This window comes from Apaloderma vittatum, unplaced genomic scaffold (assembly GCF_000703405.1).
Source record: "Apaloderma vittatum isolate BGI_N311 unplaced genomic scaffold, ASM70340v1 scaffold5629, whole genome shotgun sequence".
NCBI classification, from domain to species: domain Eukaryota; kingdom Metazoa; phylum Chordata; class Aves; order Trogoniformes; family Trogonidae; genus Apaloderma; species Apaloderma vittatum.
The window spans coordinates 13755-36685 of NW_009734494.1; the positions used below are offsets into that span (position 1 = coordinate 13755).

A 22931-nucleotide genomic window follows, 5' to 3' on the forward strand; every position below is an offset into this window, starting at 1 on the left:
TTTACTCTGAATGGAATTTAAGGAGTGGAATAGTGCTCTGGAACAAGATGGAATCAGAAGTTAAGCACTGTAAATGCATTATTCTTACAAGACTATTGAAATTACCTCTTTGGAGAAAAAGTTAAAGAAAAAATAATGCTGCAAAATTCCATGAAATATATAATCAGAGTGTAGATTTTTAATTCTTCCTTCTTCCAGTGTTCTTTGAAAGCTATTTTTTGGTATATATATTGATATGTGTGGTGATGGTGTGCCTGTTCAGTTCACATAATTACCTTCCTGCAGAATTTGCTAAGTCCTGAAAGAGGCTTCTTCATCCCTGTGTAAGTCTCCCACCCTGCACAGTATGGCCATTTTTCTACTGGGACTAGTCATGTGCCAGAGGCTGAAATCCATAGTGTAGGATTATTTGTGAAATCATAAATGTTGGTGGAAATCAGGCTTTATTTAAACACAGGTATCATTTTGCGTTTCCAAGAAGTTGCAGACTCCCATGTACAGTGCTCCTGACTTCTCTACATTTTGTGAATCTCTGCTTTCACAGGATGGAGTTTCAGCATGGGTTCTGCCTACCAGTTCCACAGCTGGCGAGTATTTGTAATCGTCTGTGCACTGCCCTGTGTCTCTTCTGTGGTAGCCCTCACCTTTATGCCAGAAAGTCCACGGTTCTTGCTGGAGGTAAAACTTTCCAAACAGTTTTTAGATTCCAGTCAAAATTATTTCTGTATTTACGTCATGAACTCTATATAACAGGCAGTAAGATTGTTCAGTGACTGTAGTGAATATCTTAATCTCTATGTATATTTTGTTTAATTGTTTTGATCAAAATTTAGGTTGGAAAACATGATGAAGCTTGGATGATACTTAAGCAGATTCATGACACAAACATGCGAGCTCGTGGTCAGCCTGAGAAAGTCTTCACAGTGAGTATAGCTTTTAAAGCTAATTGCTTAGCACATCAGCGAGCTTGCTGACTGCCAAGGTCTGCAAAGCTTATGCAATCAATATTAATAATCTTCATGATAAAGCCAATCATTTGCACTCCAGATACCTACATATAAGAACAATATCCCTGCTGAAATTGTTATATATACAGCAGATATTAAGACACCAGCCTCTGGCCAGCATATTCTTGAGTGCATGAACCCACAGTGTGATGATTTCCTCTAGTGTACCAAGATACTTAGTAGACTCCATCTGTGATTTATTAATTATGTTTATTTCACCCTTAATAATGACAGTAGTCAGATAGAAGTCTAAATTAGTTGGCTGCTGATTCTTTAAGGCTTTTGAATTTTTTTTCATTTTTATAAACTAAAATAATGATTTAAGAAAATTAATTTTCATTTCTGTGAAATAGTAATTTTAAGATATTTAATTTTCTCAAAATACCTTGCAAGCTCAGCTACCTCCTGTTAACTTGCAGGACTAATGATAAGGCCACATTCAAAATATTGATGAGTTGTTTGCTCTTTGGGGGAGAAACTGAAAATTCAGATGTGGGACTTTGTAATGACATTTTCCTTATTTATGAAGAACATACACAACAACTTTATCTTCCTCACAAAACAGCAGACGATATTTTCTTGCTTTGAAATCCAGTCTGCATTTCCAGCTTGCGCTGTGCTGTAGGAGTGCCAGCACTCTGCAGAAGCTGTGTGGGGGATGTTTTTCCTCTTCCAGAAGCTTTCTTCTTACTTTAATGCACATACAACTTAATTAAGAAAGCCTCTTAAAGGTTCTGCATTTGCAGGCAGTCTCCAGGAATGACCATCTGACCATATAACTATGTTCCATTGAGACTTGCAGTTTATTGCCTTGGATGTAGTTTCCATTGCCTCCATTTAATTTTTTCCATGAAGAAGCTCAAGAACTCCTATGTTTAGCCTGAAAGAAAGATGGTTAGCACTTCTATCATGTTTAATCTGCATTTACTGATTCACCAACGACCTACCTCTAATCCCATATTAAGTAATATTTTATTTCCTGAATTCGTTTACAAGTAAAGGGATTTGCCTAACACCATACAATTAGGGTGCAATTTCACAATTGGCTCTTGCTGATCTGAGCTGCTTTCAGACAGAGTATGCCTGTCCCTGGTCACCCTTTGTTTTCCTTCTGTCAGTGTTGGTATTCATTGACTGATTGCACAGTCAGCCATAGCACAGACCCTGTCTCCCTGCGGTGTTAGTTTAGGCAGGAGGAAGAAATGTGCTGGGACAAAAGGTGGGAGGAAGGATCAGCCACAGTCTCATATCAGTTTGACATAATTGTAGTCACGTCCTAAAGCAGCTGTGGTGAAGAAAACAAAGTACATGCTTGTTGTTTCCAGTTCTTGTGATCTAACAAATCTATCTCTCTATGGTTGTTAAATGTGACACCGAACCTTGTTGAACTCAGCTTTTTATTTAGAGCTATTTTCTTAATTGGCCAGGCATGAATAAGGAAAAAAACACCAGTTTCTTGGCATTTTTGCCCATTGCTGCCAGGAACATTGGGAAAACTCAAGGCCGGATATCAAGGAGGAGTTGAAGGATTAGAAATACTGTACTGTATGTCAACGTTACACATGTACAGAAGTTCCTAATTCTAGCTTGCATTAATACACTTAGAAAATGCATCATTGTCTCCTCACTGGACACTATAAGCCCTTCATCTTGTAATACCCAGAAGACAAAGAACTTACAAATAATTTGTTTGGGACATACCTTTAGTCTCTCCCTTTTTTATAAGTTAGTCATGGATATTGTGAAATTTTGTCTCAGTAATTTGTTCACATACCTCTTCTAAATCCCATTGCTTCACTCAGTACCACTCCATGGGTTATGCTGTACTATTTCCCTCCATGTCACTAGTTACATCACATACACTTTGAAAATACGTTTTCTAACTTAAAGAACTTTTTCACCATTACTGATACAATTTTAGTGTGCTTTTCCTGTGTATGTTCTCCTTATTATATTGATGTAATCTTTTCCAAGAGCTTTTTTCACAAGTTGTTTTTATCCTTGTTGCTCATATTATTGAAGATTTTGTCTCCAAACCTTTAGAACAGAGAGGACATCAACTGATGAACAGTTGGTTCAGAGTTAGAAATGCCAGAATGTATGTGCCCTAGCTACCGACTACAGAGGCAGTGGCTCTTAATGCTTTTGAAAATCTCTCCTGAGACATTGACACTAACAAGATGGTAGTAAGTTGATAGTATTGTCTAGCTTTTGGGTTCCTAAAATATACCTTCATTAGATCTGTTGGTTTAAATGTCTAAGTAAAAAAACCCCATTGTACTCTTAAAACAAAAATTCTCTCCACTAATTCATTGGCACGTATTAATTAATCTTTGTTTCTGCAAATATTCTACTTTGTGTCGTATCTTGATTTTGTAAAATTTAAAACATTACGTATTTCTAGCCATAGAAGCCCCATTTTCATTAAAATAGGTATTCTTTATTGTTTTTTCTTTCATTCTTCATATACTGACAGCAGAATTTGCATGGTCCAGATGGACCATTGTCCTGAGTCAATAGGACTTTTCTTATGTTAAAGAACCATCAAGACCAGGGGTTTTTTAATCCCCAGTCACATGCAGTGGTCCTAGGATATATATACGTTTCCCCCAACCTTCACAGCTCCAAACGAGTCAGGTGGCCAGGACAGTGAAAAGGCTTCCCCTGAGCCTACCAGAGTGGTACTGCTTTACACAAAAAGCATGCCTTTTGGGCCTGGAGGTGTGGCATGTGAGAATGTCTGTATGTACGAGGTCTTAAACGACCTTGGAGGGCTCAATTCAGGCTTTGTTATAACACATTTCATAAAAGCAGTTTAAGAAAAGCTTAAAATCAATGGAACAATGCAGCCAGGATTATTTCTATTGGAAGAGGAACCAAAAAGGTACCAGCTTTTGATAGTGTCATGGTTTGGCAAGACAGGGAGCTGCAGGATTTCAGAAACGATGGTGGGTATAGCTAAAATGGCTTAGTGGGCTTTCGTTCTTGTTAATGAGATGAGGCTGCTGGGGCATCTTAAGTAGCGTACATCTGTAAAAGCAGTGGGTGGAAAACTAGAGCTTTACCATCAATACTGCTATTCCCTCATGTCCTGTAATCCAGTATCACACATCTGTGGGTGGTGGTATTCTCATTCTGTTGAGAAGAAGCAGAAGCTATTATTACCTTCAGAAACTGCAGTCTAACATTGAAAGCTCAGTCTCTTGCTCTCTCCCTCCTTATCTATCAGCCCTTTTCACTATTTTATTTTCTCTCCATTCTCTGTTTGTCTTGTTTTAAATAAACAGTGGATGAGTACATTATCTTTTCTGATACCACTATGAACCTAGGACCAGAGCGGAAGCCAAAACAAAAACCATACATGGGTATAAGCTCATCAGGTCCTGTGTCTGGAAAGACTATATAACACAGTCTTGTTCTGCTACACAGGAGAGTGCAAGTGAAAATTAGCATTGTAGGCAACATCACATTCTCTGTCACTGGTAATTCTGTGTTTTGACCTGATATCTGTTTATCTCATTTCACTTTAGATTAAGTAGATGATTGCTCATAATGGCAGTAACATATATGGTTCCAAATCATTTCACCTAACTTTTTCTCTCTTCGTTAAAAAGGATAGTTAAAGTCAGCATCCGAACGACAAAGAGAATTCTAAAGGCAAAGAGAACATGTAACACTACAGGAAATAAGAACAAAGGAAAATGTTATTCAACTATCAACTCTTGACTTTTCAAATAGTTCTGCCTTCATTACTGTATCTTTAATTAATAGACCTTGAACAATGTTGTGATCGCAAGTCAGAAAGCACTTGATAGCAAAATATGGACATGGTTAACTGAAGGTTTAAATAATGTTTTATCCTTTGTGGCGTTAGGGATATGCACAGCAACACTTTAGAAGAACCACTGTGGTGGTTTGGCCTTGATTGGAGGCCAGGAACTCACCAAAGCCGCTCAATCACTCCCCTTTTTTTTCAGATGGGCAGGGGAGAGGGAAGATAAAACGAGAGGCCCTTGGGTTAAGATAAAAAGCAGTTTGATATAGCAAAAGCAAAGACCGCGCACGGAAGCCAAGCCAAACAAAGATTATTCTCTACTTCCCATCAGTGGGCAATGTCGGGCCGCTTTCCCTGGAAGCAGGGCTCCAGTATGTGTCGTGGTTGCTCCAGGGGACAAACACAAATAGCGAACGCCCCTCCCGCTTCCCTCTTCCTTCTCACTTTTATATCTGAGCTGACGCCTTATGGTATGGAATACCCATTTGATCAGTTTGGGTCAGCTGGCCTGGCTGTTTCCCCTCCCAAGATGTTTCCCACCCCAAGCCTACTGTTGGGGGAACGTTGGAAAACCACAGCCTCGGTGCTGTGTGAGCACTGCTCAGCAGTAGCCAAAACACTGCCGGGCTATCAGCACCCTTCTAGATACCACTCCAAAAAGCACAACACCAGAGAGCTGCTGTGGGAAGATTAACTCCACCTGAGTCTGACCCAATACAACCAGACAGTAATGGCTTGTTTTAGTCAGAGGAAACAGGTTTCCTGCATGCTTTGGAAGCAGGGCTTTCCAATACAGTTGCAACCATAATGAATTTTTGGCATTATAGTGTGCTACTATTCCTTCATATTTCCAAAGCATTTGTAGCTTATACATAGGTCTAATACCTACTATTTTTCAGTTTATAGGATTTATTAAAACCTTCCACTATGCCTTGAAAGGCAGTTAATTATTAAAGAGAATGCAAATATTTGCTCTTTTTTTTATTTCTAGGTTAACAGAATCAAAACGCCAAAGCAGATTGATGAACTCATAGAGATTGAGAGTGATACAGGCACTTGGTACAGAAGATGTTTTGTTAGAATTCGCACAGAGCTATATGGTGTAAGTAACAACATCTCTGTTTGTTCTGTAATTACCTTTCTTCTTTTTAATTAGCCTTCAGAACTGGGATGGGTTAATTGAGGTCAAACTGGTGGTCGCTGCAATGCAATTGTGAGATTCAGGAACCACTGTAAGTTTCTGGTTTCCTGACCCAGAAGGGGCATAGCTGAATCTCAGAGGCTGGTCCCAACTTCTGAGGATGAAAATGCTGCATTGGTCTTCACACAAGCGATGGCTAATTCTTACATAGCCATATTCCCAAGGACCACAATATAATATCTACTGGGAACGTGTGTCAATGTATCTATGGAGGGAAGTGACACATGATAAGATGAAAAATTATCAGGCGAAACTTGAGGTGACCACATCACTTAAAAATGTTGGAGTCATGAATAAATTGTTTAAATGAATGTCCATAAAACCTTTATAAGGCATTGTATCTACATGTATTTTTAGGCATGTTAATATGTATTTTACTGGAAAACTATGTTAGGGCTATTGCAGAGAGCTTAATACAAGGTCACTGGGACTGTCTCCATGTCCTTTCTTACTTTCTTTGCAAAATCAAAATTATGCAGTATGTTTCAACTTTGTAATGAAAATTGAGAAAAGTCTTATCAATTTTTTTAAAAAATGGTCAAGCACAGCTTTCACAGCTGTTAAAAATCTGTCATTTTAAAGCTCTCCAGAGCTGTCATGAAGCATTGTAGACCAAGGTGAGTCACAAAATTGCTTTGCCTGGAAAAACTGTATTTTCCTTACGAAAAAAATTTGTATGAGGTGTACAGCGTACCTGCTCTCTCTTATGCTGTGATGAAACAGGCAAATCAAAATCAAAAAGCTTCTATCATTTAATAAAATTGTTCAAAATATTATTTAATATAAATATATTTTGTAATGATTTACAGATTTGGTTGACATTTATGAGATGCTTCAACTACCCGGTGAAGGATAATACAATCAAACTTACAGCTGTATGGTTCACCCTGTCTTTTGGGTAAGAGTGGTTGAGATCTTAAAGCATTTTTGATAGACTTTACAGATGGAATAATCATCTGTATGCAAATTTATGTCACAGAATCACAGAATGTTCGGGGTTGGAAGGGACCTCAAAAGATCATCTAGTCCAGCCCCACTGCCAGAGCAGGATCACCTACAGTAGGTCACACAGGAACACATCCAGGCGGGGTTTAAATGTCTCCAGTAAAGGAGACTCCACAACCTCTCTGGGCAGCCTGTTCCAGTGCTCTGACATTGTGATTATCCTTTTTATTTAGGAAAGTTTTATTCAATATATTTCCAGAAAATGTTATGTTTATTGTTTAGTCTGGTCTTGGTTGCAAGCTTGCTTCATCAAGAATATCTGCTTCAGAAAACTGGCATATTCTGGTGTCAGCTTCTTTCAGTATTTTTACTTTATGGAGGATTTTATTATGATGAAGCAAGTGCTTCATCACATAACTGGCTTGTCCTCACCTCACATGGGTTTCCAAGCAAGTGAGATTGGCAACTGAGCTGCTTCTGTTTTTCACAGCTACTACGGTTTATCTGTCTGGTTTCCTGATGTCATTAAACATCTGCAGTCAGACGAGTATGCGTCCCGAGTGAAACATTTCCGCAACGAGGAGGTTTCAAATTTCGTCTTCAACTTCACACTGGAAAATCAGATTCACAGCAATGGAGAATACATCAATGACAGGTTTAGAGGCTTTCTAATATCCTTACTTGGCATGTTTTAAAGCATGTCCTAATAATCTAGTATTTTTCTCCATTAGCTAATGATAGATTGTTTTGTTATGTTTCAAGAGGATTTGATTTCTGCTGATTTCTTATGTCTCGTGGAGCTTACAGAGAAGCATAACTGCACATGCCCTGGGGGTTCCTGTGTGAGGATCCCCCATGCAAACCTGGCTTCCTTTTCATCTTGAAAAACAGACCAAAAAGCCTCAGTTGACAATACTTCCTAACACAGTGGGATTCAAAGGTTTTCAGACCCAAAACATATGGCACAGTGGAGGGGTCTGGAGAAGGACATACTTTCATCTTCGCTGCCTTTTTTTTTTTTTTGTATCGATGGAAGACACTTCTGTAAAAAGGCTGAACCTTGAAATGTTAGAATCTTATCATAGAAAAATAAAAGCTAAGCATTACTGTAAATGGGTAAAAAATATGAACAGCTCTGAAATGGGAAAAAACACGCAGGCAACGCCTTTTATGTTTTTTAACTGAATCTAAACATATTAAGGCTCTATCTAGGCTGTAGAGATACCTAGATAACTTAAGGGAAAATTAAACACAGCTGGTTTCTCTTAAGAAATATATACAACAACCATGTGAATGGTCATAATGCTAAGAAATTTTTATTTCTGTAGGAAAATCTATATCTAATTGTATAATATTAATGATTTTGGTGGTACAGGCCTTCTAGAACTATTTTTATAAGAACTTGAATTTTGACATAATTTAAGAATTATGCATTGTAGACAAAAAAAAAGGCAGTTATCTAATTTTTAAATGGGCCGTAGGTTTAAAGTTCCACTTCTTTCCAGGAGGTAGATGGTCTCTTAATACCAAGGACTCATACACTATTGGGAACTGAGAGCACTCTGTCAACTGAGGTCTTAGCAGTTGGAACTGAACATTTATGAACTGAACATTAATCTAAACTACTACTTTACTCTTTCAAATGTGCAAAGTTAATAGGCCTCCAACAGTTATCTGAGATTCACAAATCATTTTCTGCAGAAGTATGAACTCATTTGATATTCCTCCCCCACAAACATTTCAATACTCCACTTATGCTGACTCTCAGTCTTTCCTTCATGTTCTTTCTCAACTAGAAGATCCATCGATACTTGACTTTTACATTTCTACTGGGTTTTAATTCAAATCATCACAACACCAATGTAGTCACAACATGTTTCCTGGCCAGAGGGAAAAAGTACACCGGAAGAGTGTAGGACACATAATCTGTCATTTCAGTACCAACTGAATAATTGCTAAATTTTCTGTATTCTCTTCTAGAATTAGGCTACATTTTAAAATGAAAAGTGCTATATGAAAAATCATGATGAGTTGACACTGAATGCTAGCCTGATTTTAATCAGTCTGTCACAAATGAGAAATGATATAGTAAGTAAAACTAATGGGCTAAACCCACCACTATTCTGATCAATACACAAAGAGAATTTCTTAGCTAGTAAGTCTTCTCCTGTGATAAGCACAATTAGCCTTTACTCTTCTTTCTCATAAAGGTGTGCTTCCAACAATTTTATTGATGAGAGAATTTAATTCCTAGTATTTTGTAGATAGCATATTTTGTGTGTTCCTATTCCTACTATTAGTTCTGTAATATGAAGAATACTTATCTATTCACACAAGGTTTAACTAGAGCAAAGCCAGGTCTATGTTCAGAAGGCTTTGCCATTTTAGCAGTTCTTACCGCCGTATAGGAATTAAAGAACTTCTTTTAAAACTGTTGCCACTTTGGGTGAGCTCTGTCAGCAAAACTGTCCTTTTTTGATTTTAGCCTTTTCTCTAACTTCATGTGAAATAAAAGACACCACAAAAATAGTGATGTATTTCTACAGCTTCTTTTTTGGTAGTTTAATGATGTTATTTGGTAGAATTATATTTAAAAATGCTTATAGCATTGTTTTAGTCTAGTAACATTGAGGTAGAAAGTTACTGCTAGTAGTATACTTCATCACTGACTTTTTTCTATGAATGACTTGATTGACATTCATGACCCAAGACTTAGGAGTTAACTGGGACTTGTAGGAAGGACGATGTTCAGGAATAATAAAAGCTATTGACAATTTGTTTATACCTGGTTTACGTACACTGTAACTGCAATTTCATTCGCAGGCACAGGAGTAGCAAACACATACTTCCAGTCAGATATCTAGCTGTATAACTGGCAATGTAATTGTGCTCATGTTAAACTGTTTTGCAAAATGTTTTTTAAACATTTGGATCAGTACATTTTGCATTTTTGCCTGACACACTGTCTGATGTGTTCATCTGGAGAAACAGAAGTTCTTAAAAAAATTCTTTCTTTCCAGCTTGATGGCAGTAGCAGGTGCTTGCTTATTCCGAGAGTCTGAGTTTCTGGAGCATGATCTCCCAGTTTCCAACTGTAAAATAAAACTAATTTTTCAAGGGTATTCCATGAATGTAATTATATTTGTTTTGGTTGATAATTAAGGAGACTTAATAACAGAAATATTATCAAAGAAATTGTATTACCAGTCATGGCCAGTAGCTATGTAGAGCTATTTTGCTTATTGATGCACTTCTTCTGAATGACAGTATTCTACAATCTGCTAATCGTTGGCTACATCTCCAGAATGTAGGAATCTTTGTTGCAAGGGTTGAAAATTTTCGCACCTGCATAGGTATATCAGCTTGACCTGTTGCTCTTTCTAAGTTATAAATGTTGACTGACAGAAATTGTTTGTATTGAGCAGGTTTATTATGATGAAGTTTAAATCAGTAACCTTTGAAGATTCGCTTTTTAAGAATTGTGTGTTTGAAGACATTACTTCATTGAATACCTACTTCAGGAACTGTACTTTTGTGAATACTACCTTCTACAATACAGGTATTATGAGGAAAAAAACAAAACGAATGTTCATTTTTCACCTGCTTGTTCTCATCTTATGTTTGTAATTTCTGGTTTTGTAATAAGGCATACAAGAAGACCTCTTGTAGGGAATAAAAAAAATATAAAAAAGCTACAGGTGTTCATAATGTTATAACAGAAAAGTGAAAGGATCACATCTACACTAGAGATGCCACAGGCCTAACATTGACTCAGAGAATAAACAACTCTGATTTTAGTCATCTGTAAAGAGATTTAGTCTAGATAGGAGAAAATATATTTACTGTTTTGTTGTTTGGTTTAACTGGTGTATTCTTATTTATGCTAGCTGGAACTAGTGAAATGCTTTTTTCATTTTGCTTACTGTAGCATAGGAATCCAAGTTCATGATTCACACTACCTACTCTTATTTTCATACGTTTAAATAGAGGACTCTTTTTCTTTTTTCAGTTTAATAAAACATAACTGAAATTAGAACATGGCCAACTAAGCTTGTTGGAAAAATGGCGCACTTCTTACTGCTTTCCTTTAACTCCAGAAATCATAGTAGAATAAAGTTAGGTTTCAGAGAAAGCAACACTCAGCTTTCTTTTCATGGGATGAAGATATTCTTGACTCAGGGTTATAAGTCTGGCAGGAGGAACAAAAAGAAAGCGGAAGTATAAGTAGATAGCTCTGAAGTGGTATCGAAAGGAGAATGGCATGAACTGAATACCACAAGGCCTTCTCAGAAATCAAAATTAGTTTAATCAGAATTGTGTTGGAATATTTCACTGTAAAGAAAGTCAAACTAAGCTGAGCAGAATAAGCAGTTTCATACGAAAGCCTGTCTGGTGTGGAAATAGGTCTGATACCAAGCAAGACCAAGTGATGGAAAGTGGCAGATACTCAGTGGTTTTTATGCAAGACCAGCTGGTGCTGAAAGGCCTTAACTAAATACAGTCCAAGCAAAATTGAAAGTAATATAGCTTGCCTAATTCCAGGCCTTGTTTGCTCTTTTTCAAGAGCTTTGCATATTTTTCTACTAAGATAAAAAGGTATCAAAATTAATAGCAATAACTAGTCCCATTTTACAAAGCAGTTAAGGCTCCAAATTGTCATTAAAGTTGCCTAAACTTGAAATGTTTTTGATCAAAAGCTGCACATGGAGTTGGCTGTTAACTGAAATGTTTCTTTTTCTTCTTTCCACAGATCTTGAGCAATATAAATTTGTTGACAGCGAATTGATAAATTGCACATTTTTCCACATCAGGACAGGATGCCAGATTTCTTTTGATGACGACTACAGTGCCTACTGGATTTACTTTGTTAATTTCCTGGGAACTTTGGCAGTTTTACCAGGGAATATTGTGTCGGCTCTTCTGATGGATAGAATTGGACGATTAACGATGCTAGGTAGGGGCTTCACTTTATAACAGGGAACAATATCAAAACCTAAAGCTCTCATGATAAAGTAGCACGTTCTCTAAAAAATTTTATTCGGAGAGATGCAAACATTCCTTCTGCAGGTAATTCATTTATGAGGCATTATAAGTGCTGTTTTAAAAAGCCACCATTTTAGAAACTCTAGGAACAAAGTTTTCTGTAACGAGTTTTGCTGTGCCACATTATCTTCAATTGTCTTCAACGCTAATATTACAAGACCATTATCTAGGTGTTTAGAATGAGATTCTAGAGAGTGCCAACCACTGTCTTTGCTCCATCTGAAGGGAAAGGAAGATGTGGACAGGTGACACTCAGCTAGGGAAGCAGCCCCCTGGAAGAGTCAGCAGTCCCTTGCTTGTTATATATCTTGCAAAGTAACATGGTTGAAAGATACCTCCTGTGGATTATCTCCAATGATAAATTTGTTTTCAATTTACTTAAATAGCTATGCAGTAGTTCATTGTATTCATTTTCTAGGAGAAGGTCTCTATACAAATGCAATTCCCACTCAGCGTTTTTATTGCTATAGCATATGAATGAGTTACATGTAATTGCAGAAGATGATGAACAAGGAAGAATGGGGGTATTTTTCCCCAGGCAGCTTGCTGTGGGAGCTCAAAGAGGGTTCCAGCTTAATACTTTGATGATATATCGTGACATTTGAGGAGTTACATGGGGTTTTTTTCTACAAGCCCCTGACAATTTTTGTCTACCTAACTGGTTTTAACAGCCAAGGAGACTGCTAGTTTTTAACTCCAATATATGGGTCAGTTATTTGCCTACACCCTTTGCATAGAAACATTTGAAAAAACAAAGATCACTCTTTAAATACAGCTCCACTTCACCAGCTTGTTTTGCCTGTCTTTTGCCTAGGTGGTTCCATGGTTCTCTCTGGCATCAGCTGTTTTTTCCTGTGGTTTGGGACCAGTGAATCCATGATGATAGGTATGCTGTGCCTCTACAATGGCCTTACCATCTCAGCATGGAACTCTCTAGATGTCATTACTGTGGAGCTGTATCCGACAGACAGAAGGTACGTGCAGATACTCCCCTAACGTCACTGACACTATCTCTATGTACCAGCAGAAATGGTAAATAGAAATGGTTATGTATGGGCTTTACAGAGCTAGTGATGTTTTGAGTGGGCTGAACAAATAGTTTGTCTTATGAACAGCAAGGGGAAAAATAAGATTTTTTGAGCTATTTCGTATGTATTTTGCATCAAATATCACCTAATCAGGAAAATACCACAAATGTAGTTCTGTATGAAAAAAGGTCTAACTGCTACACTCATTAATAACACAGCTAATGAATGAGTAGTATTTCTGAAAACAGTGATTGAGTATTTCTGGATTTCCCCTAGTGCAGCTGGCTGCGAAGGAAGTAGTAGGTCAAAACACCGCTATAGCTGCATTTGTTTACTGGCTGTGAAATGATGGGGAGTGACAGTAAAAATCACTGTCTGCAGACAAACAGCATCTTCTGAACGACATCGTGGACACGAACAATTATGAGCTGTTAGTCTGCTGTGAATTTGTATGTAGGGTCACTAGAAGTGTGCGTAGTACGTAGTGTGCATCGTCAGCATTGAGTGGGTGCTCCTGACTCTTCAGGACTCTTGCTTCTAGATGGCATGGTGGCTTTTTTTCACATACTGGGTAGTTTTTAATGCTGATCTTACATCAATTAATGGACTAAAGGTAGAACAGTCAAGTCATGCACTGTTTTATGTCTGTAAAAATGTAAAAGCTGCATTTTCTTGAATAGACTGGGATATTTCTCACTCCTCCCCTCCTTAAATAGATTTTGCCTAGATTGTCGGAATTCCTGCTAAAGTGTCCCTTCTGTCAAAATGCTATTCATTATGCCATTCAGGCGAAGTTTCAAACATGGTGAAAAATACTTTCAGAGGCTCCTCTGTTTTATTTTAATTGGTGTTCAAAAATACATGCTTCTTCACACACAAAAAAATTGATGTTCACTGTTGTGGTTGTATCAGATAACCACACTAGGTTACTTATGAATCCAAATCACTAAGCTTTAATATTAAGCACTAGCGGTTTTATTACACCTCGGGAAATTTCTCTTCTGGCAAGAATTATTCCATCATCCAAACTCTGTGATATAATTTTAATAATTTTCCTTTAGAAATAACTATCTTTTTCATATTTCTGCCACAAATATTTTCTTCAAATTACATAAAGAAAAATAATTGGAAAAGCTATTGATGTTGATGGAAGCAAAAATAATCAGCAATACTGGAAATCGTAAAAAGAATATAACTGATATCTATTCTACCTGTATTTGTAGCTTATAGCAGTTTTAATAGTTTCTCCTAGCAAATTTCTTCCCATTTTTCTTTTCTAAAAGGCTTATGTGTGCAATAATAACAGTCTGGAATTCCACTTCAGACATTTACTTTCAGCTAAGTTGTTGGGGATTTTTGCAACAACTCAGATAGGAAACACGTCACTTTGTATTACCGATATAAAAAGGGTGATGGTCCAAATCTACTTGTGCCAGGAAAAATATTGCTGATATATACTGTAGATGAGAATTTTCTTCCAAAATTCCAGAACTGATGTAGCCAGCAGTGCCAGTTTTTGCCAGCTAGGTTATAAGGAAATGACCAATTCTAGAAGTCACTTCCTGGACATGATTTTTTAGATGGAGGCAAATCTTCACGTTTCATAGAACTATTTGAAAGTTCATAACTGCAGAGACTCAGATAACTTGCTTCCTAGATTTTTTTCTGATTTCTTTTAATCCAGTTCAACTAGAGTTTAACAGCCACCTGTGTCCATCTCTGATGGTCCTGTCTTTCCTTCTAAGACTCCTCTGTCTCCATAGCCTCACATGATTTGTCACAGTTTACTGGGAGTTTGTAGCTTCTGCACGAAGTTGTAGTGCTGAATAGCCTTTCCAGACATATATGGTACATGAAATTGCCCGATCTCTTTTTGCATTCATACTTAAGACGATGCCCTCTTTCACCACAAAGCTGCGTCCAGAGTGAATCTGGTCCTGAAACTTACTTGCTTCCAGTTTCCCCTCAAAAGGCAACCTAGGCACACATTTTGCTCAGTCTGTCACTATTTTACTATTCTGATAAATACTTTTTTCTTGCTCCCAATCAGTGAAATTACCACAAACCAGCAGCAAAGTGCAGCTGGAGGTTGAGCTGGAAGCATGGTGTGTGAGGAGAGGCCAGTTCACCCTACCAGGCACAAGGAACCAGGTCAGGCAGCCCCTCGTTCTCCTCCTGCACAACTTCTAGTGGAGACCAGCCACTTGCCAAACTGCTGGGACTTTGCCAGTGTTGCTCAGTGTAATACAAAAGGTGTTTCATAAATTGTACTCTAGGCTGTTTAGGGATCGTACTGGCTTTTTGCCAGGTAAGGGTGTGGTGAGCAATTTGGAAATGTGCAGTGTAAATGATATGTGGCACACATTTCGGTTTCCTCTTCATCAGCTGCCTGCAGGGCAGAGTCAAGGTTGCTTCAGAATCTTAATAGTTTCTGATTCTGTATACATTCACACTTATCATTTTAATTTACCAATGCCTGAATTTGCAATAATTAAGTAGGACCTAATTAAGTAATTAAGTATTTTTTCCTATATTCTTGATGAGTACTTTCAAACTTTATGCCACTTTGGCACAGCTTTTTCCTGCATGTTCTTTACAAAATCTCAGCTGGTTTGCACAGCTGCTAAAATAAGAGATGTTAAAGGCTGTATAAATTTCAAATGGTTCTCAAGCACACAACAAAGTTGTGTTAAAAGGTGAAGATATCTTTTTAATGCTAGTCATAGGTAGGCATGTCTTCCACATGACAGTCATGGTGGCAATGAAGAATCATTTGATATTGTTATTATTCTTTTACTTCTCAATATGCAAATTTTAAAGGATACTCATGATGACTAGCTATAAACTACCTGATTTCCAATAAGCAAACAAATTAACTCAGCTCCATAATGTAAAGAACTTGCATTAATTCATCTTCTGTCTCATCTTTTCTCTTGTATTATGCCTTATTTGCCTAATGGCCTGTGCTATACTTGACTAGTAAGAAAGTTCTGAAAAGTCTTTGGTCAGTTGTGAACCTCTGGAGGGCCAAACTAAACTATTCCGTAGCCTTGAAAACTCTGCTTTGAAGGAGAGTTATTAAATGCCTTGCACACAGTTTTGAGTGCTCCTAGAGTATTTTCCTACTCTTTCATAAACTTTACATATTTTCCAAACACTCATCTAAAAGAAGGTGTTGTAGAAGTTGAAGCACAGATGAAAAAGATATTACTAAAAAAGACTTCAGTGTTGTCCTGTCCTGTTGTGCAGGAGAGGAAAACTGTAGACTGGCATGTGTGGTACCAACAATGCCAGTCACTGAACATTTTAGAAGAGAGAATGGGCTGAAAATGTAACTTCCACTGCAGCTGTAAGTGCTCAGCCCTTCTGCAACACAAACCTGAAGGTGCTGAGCTGATCCCCCAGACAATGTGAAATGCATAATTAATGACCATTTAGTTAGCTTTAAGTGACTTGCTCACATTTTAAACAAACGCTGTGGCAGAAATGGTATCTTTTCTCCTGAGTGCACTCAACTACCTTAACCATGAGACTGGTTTCTCATCTTGCAGTCCCCAACGTTATTCACAGTGTACCTTCCAACTTCTGCAGCAGATGGGGGAAACCAAATTTTCTTCACTACCTTTATATTTTACCCTCAAGCTCTCTTTGTTCTGTGCGTCGGCAGAGCGATGTGGAAAAAAAATATTGTGTGATGAGGTAATTATGGCCTGTGTTGTAATGTGTGTGCCCAAGGGGCTTGCAATAACAGTGCAGTTTCCTAGCTCTGCCTGTAATATAAATATGAATGGAAGAGAGTTAAAATTCTCTGACGAAGTAACATTTAGGTGATTTTTATGAGTTTAAGATGCAGTTTTTACTTTCATATAAATTACGAATATCTTCCTGTGAAGTAACTTGGGAAGGACCAATTTTATAAGCCAAGACTTTTGTCAAGGAGTGGATAGAACAAATAACCCAAACATAAACAGTGGAATAGAAATAGGTTGTGTTCAACAGAGTAAATCAAGATCAGATTGCATGAGATAACCAATAATTCATCAGTTTTGCTACAGCTGCCAGACATTGGGGTTTGAATCTTGGCCAAGAATGTTTAGAATTCAAGGTGTGCTTTATAATGAAGCCATCTTGTTTTGCCTTTTTTTAGTACCTCTGTAATAAATTCATAAGGGTTTGATCATGATTAAGAAATAAGTGACCTATCTTCAAATCATTGTCTTTTTCTCTTCTCTTTGAGCCCTGAGAATCTACCGCCAGAGTAGTAATTATTATTCACAGGGTATCTTAGGTGCAAATTTGTGTTGTTGTGAGAAGCTGCCTATTCTTAAGAGTCAGAACAGCAGTCATTGACATACAATAGACTTCCTGACAGCTATTTTCTACTGCCATCCTATGGGTGCAGTTCAACGACATTTTGCTTAAATTTCGTGTTAATATTTTCCAGTCATAACATGCTGAACCTATGCAATGCCTTAGTCAGTAGTTGAAGGTAGGAAGGCAAATTCCACCGTTTTAGCTGCCCGCTGAGAACTATAGTTGGCCAGGATATATGTATTGTTGTACTCATTTTTTAAAAAGATTTTTAAATGTATGGAAGTTAGAAATATGTCCATAGAACGCTCAGAAACTGTTTTAACAGCCTTTGCTTATTAGCAACACCCATAAAAGTGATATTCAGAGTTTTTTGTGACTTCCTGGCTAGGCCTGGCACTAGCTTTGGCAAGACAGTTATCATTTATCTGTGCTATAGGATCCGTAGAACTCCACTGCAGGACCATGAAGTTTTTAGGTGCTCTGACTATCAGCAATGAATAAGTGGGCCTGCAGAATTTTGTGCAGGAATATAAGCACCTTCTAAGAAGGAGCATATGTAGCAGCCGGGAGACAAGCTCTTTTAATCTAAAGGCTTGGATAATCCCTCTATTTTTAACTGTTTGAACCCTTGCCATTGTTGTGTGGGGCTTGGGTGAAAGGAAGCTAAGTGATTTTCTTTGTCATAGCTTTCCCAGCAACAGAAGTAAAATATGTTGGGGCAAATTCCTTTTCCCTAACACAAATCTTTCTCTCAGACCTGACACTTCTATAAGATTTCCATATTTTTCTCCTATCAGTAGTAAAATCTGTAACTTTTTTTCTTAAGGCATTATCTTACTCATGTGCTTGAAGGATTTAATGACATTCTCTAGCTGGACAAGGGATTCTTGCTACCAAACTCCATTGACCAGTAGTATGGATTACTCAAAGAGTCAAAAAGACATTTTTGTGCCAGTGTTTTGCTTAGTAACTGATCAACACAGTGGAAATTGTTATATAGCAATGGCCTTATACTATGGATTTTTTCTTACTTCATTCCTGATGCTGAGATGACACATTATATATCTTTGATCATTTGCAGACTTTCTGTATGCTCACACCTTACTGAAACACTGTAGCAGAGACTGTACTAAGTGCTGCAAAAGAGGGCTGTGTTTGTGTATGTATGTGAATTGCAGCATATTTATTGCCTGGTTATTTTTACTCCCCGGGATGCAGTAGAATTCATTGTAAAGGCATTAATTAATACAGATTTTAGCTGATTTGAATCACAAACACAAAAAAATCATCTTTGTTTGTTATCCCTATAGGTCAACAGTTTGCTTAATGATTTTGTTGTGACTGTTAGTACACAACAAATTCACATTCAAACACAATATTAAAGTTGAAGGACACGAGAGCAGAAGGTTTAACAGTGACAGTGTTTTTCAAGTACAGGTTGCAATAACATTTTAGTTAAGCTTGTAAAAATCTTACTGTTCTTGCCAATGATGTGCATACTTTAGGCAAAAAGACATGCCTGAAAACTGCTTAAAGATTAAAAGAGTGAGCTTCTGCTGGGTTGTTAATTTTGTATCATTAGGACAGCCAAGTTCAATAAAAACGAGCTTACTTTGTCTTGCTCTTCTTTTATTATAATTAAATAACATTAATGGTATTAGACTAATAATGAACCCTTAAAACTGGAAAATTTGAATGTCTGTTTTACAAAGCAGAACTGTTTTTTCAGTGCCCGTAAGTTACCTTGACTTTTCTCAGATATAAGAGAGACTGTATTACAAAATTACTTTAAACCTTAATGAGGTAATCTTAGGTATATAACCCATAACAGATCTAAAGCACAGTGTCAGCCCTGAATGTGCTATCTGCAGAGCCTAACATATGAAAAGAAATGGTCCAAATTGCTCAGAAAATTATATTCAGACCCCTGTTATGACTACTCGGTGTAAGAAAACAGCATCTGTGGAACAAACAAGCAAGTAAGGGCCTTGACCACGTAGGGGTATATCTGAGTCCCTTCTGCTTGTTTTTTGAGAGCTTTTCTGGATAGTTTCTACTTTCCTTTCTGCTCTCCTAAATATTGCTGATACCAACTATTGGGCAAAATCTGGACATGTTTTACACAAAGAAGAATTATGATTACTTCAGACAAAATAATGATTACTTTGCTAAATCTCAAGTATTTTAAAGAAACACTGCTGTAGATTGCAAGAAATACATCACCAAACTAATAATAAATATATTATTACTATAATTACCCAGCAAAAGAGTATCTTGTATCTTGTATCTTGTTCTGGAGTCAGAAAAGGCATATAATACACAGAGATGACACAGGGAGAGTAAGTATCAACTCTTCCAGTTTTACTTCCATAGCATTTTAGACTTTGGTCTCCAAACATTAATGGGAAAAAAACTCAAATCATTTTGAAGGTGTATTAATTAGTGTGTCCCATGTCTTATTTCTGTTCTGCAAACATCCGATAAGCTGTTTCAAGAACATGATAGTGAAAGTACCATTACTCCAAATTAGTACATTTCTGAATCTTGTTCAGATTCTGGAGTTAACTCTGTGGGTTAACTAGAGTTCTGCTTCTTAGAGCAAACTAGAGTGATTTAGAAATATACCAGAAGATCTAGACCCACCTTGATCATTCTTTTGGTGCAGGGTCTTTGAATATATCAGGACGGGTGTAATTCTGATGCACTGCATGTCAGACACAGTCAGGGCATGGACAATGCTGAAACCCCCTATATAGTAGTCAACTATACTAGATAGGAGCTTTTACTACTCCCCCAGTCTAAGACTTGGATGTAGAATGCCGAAGGGCCTCCCTGATCGACACTATTGAGATCTGTTTTTGCAGAATAACAGATGAGATGAGCTAGTGACACACTGGACTCTGGCCGTGTCCACCAGTTGCTTGAGTCAGAAGAGCTCCTCTCCCTTCACTGGTTTGTGATTTTTGAAATCAGAAATTGCTTTGTGACGAACACTGAGAGTTCATACTTTTGCTCTCAGCTGCAATCCAGCCTTCTTCAAGTTGATTCTCTGGGCTGCTCTTTATGAGATCCAGTAGAAGTTTCTCAGAATTAACTTTCTAGGGATTCAGACTACCTTTGAACATGCAACTTCTCCCTTTCCATCACTGTACCTCAGTGCAATAACTAGGTGTCTTTTTAGTCACTCAGACTATTAGTATTTCTGTTCATCCCCGCTGTTTGGACTGTGTTTTATTTTCCTTCTAGTGGCTGCAGTTAACAAGAAACATTTTGTTCTGAAAAGAAGACTACCTATCCTCCTGATTCTTACTATTTTATCCTAGTGAACATAGTGTAAGATCTGCATAGTCCTTCTCTTTTTTGCTTCTAAGAGGTTGCAGAAAAGTTAGAAATTGACTATTGTATAGATACTTTGTTACGGTATTTCTGGTAGGAGACAAGGTTTCTCCCACAACTATGAATCATACAGTCATGTCCAAACACAGTTTATTAAAATGGTGGCAATTTGCATAACACATCTAAACATATCCAAAATACTCAATTCAGACTACTAAAATCACACCACCGCAATGCAGAAGCCCCTCTGAGAGCCTGTGTTGTACTTTCTGTTGGCAATCTATTTCCTTTTTCTTTCCCCCAGAGTTTCTCAGGTATCTCTTCTGCACCAAGAAGAGGTTTTTTATGCTTTATTCTCCTTCTCTCTAAGAGACAACATTCATTATTATTGGAGATATCATTAGACTTTTGAAAAAGCACTGGCTGACCATGTATGTTGTCTAGGAGAAATCCAAGATGATCATCCTTTTATTCTGATGACTTCTTTCCCAAATCACCAAGAAACTTTCTTTTGAGAGTTACTTTATGCCTTCTGTTTCCGAATCCAGCATTTTAAGTGCTAATGAGTTTCCATATGCGAGTCTTTTGTTCTGTTGTTGTCGTGGTTCACGCCAACTGCCCAGGCCCAGAACAGAGAACCACGAGAACACTCGTTCACTCTTCCCCCTACCCCCATCCTCATAGAGATATGGAGGGACAAAACTCAACCAAAAAGGTTTAAGGATTGAGATTAAGGATGGGGAAGGTAAGGTAATAATCTACCATTTAAGATGACAAGTAAAAAAACCAGAGAGACATGGGGAGAAAACATAGATTTAATTTCCCACCACCATTTACGAAGTAGGATAATGAGAGGAATACATCAATAAATACAACCCCATCTTAAACACAATACCCCCCACCCCTCCCATCTTCCCAGCTACCTCCTCCTCCCCATCGGTGCAAGGGGAGACAGGGGGTGTGGAGAGCAATCCATCTGACCATTACTCATCTTCTATGGCAGCTCCTCCTTGAGAAAGAGGGCTCCTCACAGTCTCTCCTTCCTGCTGCGTGGTGTCCACCTCACAGGAGGCAATCCTCTTCCTCCTTATGAGTCCATCAGGGCCATGGGTCACTTTGAGCATGTCCTCTGCTAATGCTCGGTCACTCTTCCCTCTCACACAGGACTCTGCAAGTACCAACACACCCTGGACGTCCTCACCACAGTTGATCACTCAACTGGCAAGCAATCATCTTTCTGCCATCTCAGCCACCACAGGGCTCCAGGGAGAGGTTCTTCTCTGGCAGCCTTCTCCATCTCCCTCTCCTTCTCCTCTGGGACCCTTCTCTCTCTCTTTCTTCTCAGAACCATGTTTCTTTGTTCTCCTCTCGCTTCCCCCTCCTCCATCAGAAAAACTCCCCAACACAAAGACAGGACAGATTGAGACCAAACAAAACTGAAAGAGACAGAGAACGACTGGGGTCACCTCTTAAATACCTTGATGGCAGAGACGCTGATTGGTCTGGCCCTGGCCAGGGTCGGGTCCAACTCTTACCTGGGGGTGAGGCGGGCTCTTGAAGTTTCACAAGAGTCATCGCACTCAGCTCTAGTCCTGCTTCCCAAAACCCCGCCAGACTCAAACCCATGAGCTGTAGAGGTGCAAACTTACCCATTTCATTTTGGTTCCTGAGGCATCAATAAAATGATGTAGCAGCTGAGCATTGATTTTGTATTATAAAGACAAGCACAGAACCCTTTTTGGCATAAATTCTGTTTAAGATATAGAGGCTATACTGATTTATTCCCACTGAGGATCTGTCTCAAAGGCTTTACTCTCTCACCGATTTTTTAACCTTCTTCTGTTTTCTCTTCTAGGGCAACAGGCTTTGGCTTTTTGAATGCACTATGCAAAGCAGCCGCTGTACTTGGAAACTTAATATTCGGTTCCCTTGTTGGCATCACCAAAGCAATCCCTATTCTTCTTGCTTCTACTGTTCTAGTATGTGGAGGTCTGGTAGGACTTCGCCTTCCTGACACAAGAACCCAGGTGTTGATGTAACTGGAAAAAGCCATTTACTATTTATTTCCTTCTTCGTACAAATGTCAACTCTCCTGACTGACGGTGCAAAGGCTTCAGATTCTCAGCGCTTAGTAGAGTGCTCAGATGTCAGAAATCAAACTCAAAAGATACTTTGGAGTGGCAGAGATTTAGCAACCTCTGTATGAAAGTTTTAAATTTCACTTCTGTTTGCTTGCATACATTGCTATTCAAAACCACTTCGAAGTGCAAAGCTACCTCTTA

The 22931-nt window shown here is 38.1% G+C and overlaps 1 protein-coding gene across 1 annotated transcript; it reads left to right on the forward strand.

Moving 5' to 3' along the window:
- Positions 1–544: 544 nt before the first annotated feature.
- On the forward strand, positions 545–22688 carry LOC104279110 (synaptic vesicle glycoprotein 2C; the record flags this gene model as incomplete). The annotated part of the gene is made up of 9 exons (XM_009876291.1): positions 545–678; positions 834–923; positions 5774–5884; positions 6793–6881; positions 7419–7583; positions 10354–10487; positions 11679–11882; positions 12786–12945; positions 22505–22688. Coding segments are annotated over 9 exons (1271 nt in total), but the record flags the coding sequence as incomplete, so codon positions are not given.
- Between the last annotated feature and the right edge of the window lie 243 nt (positions 22689–22931).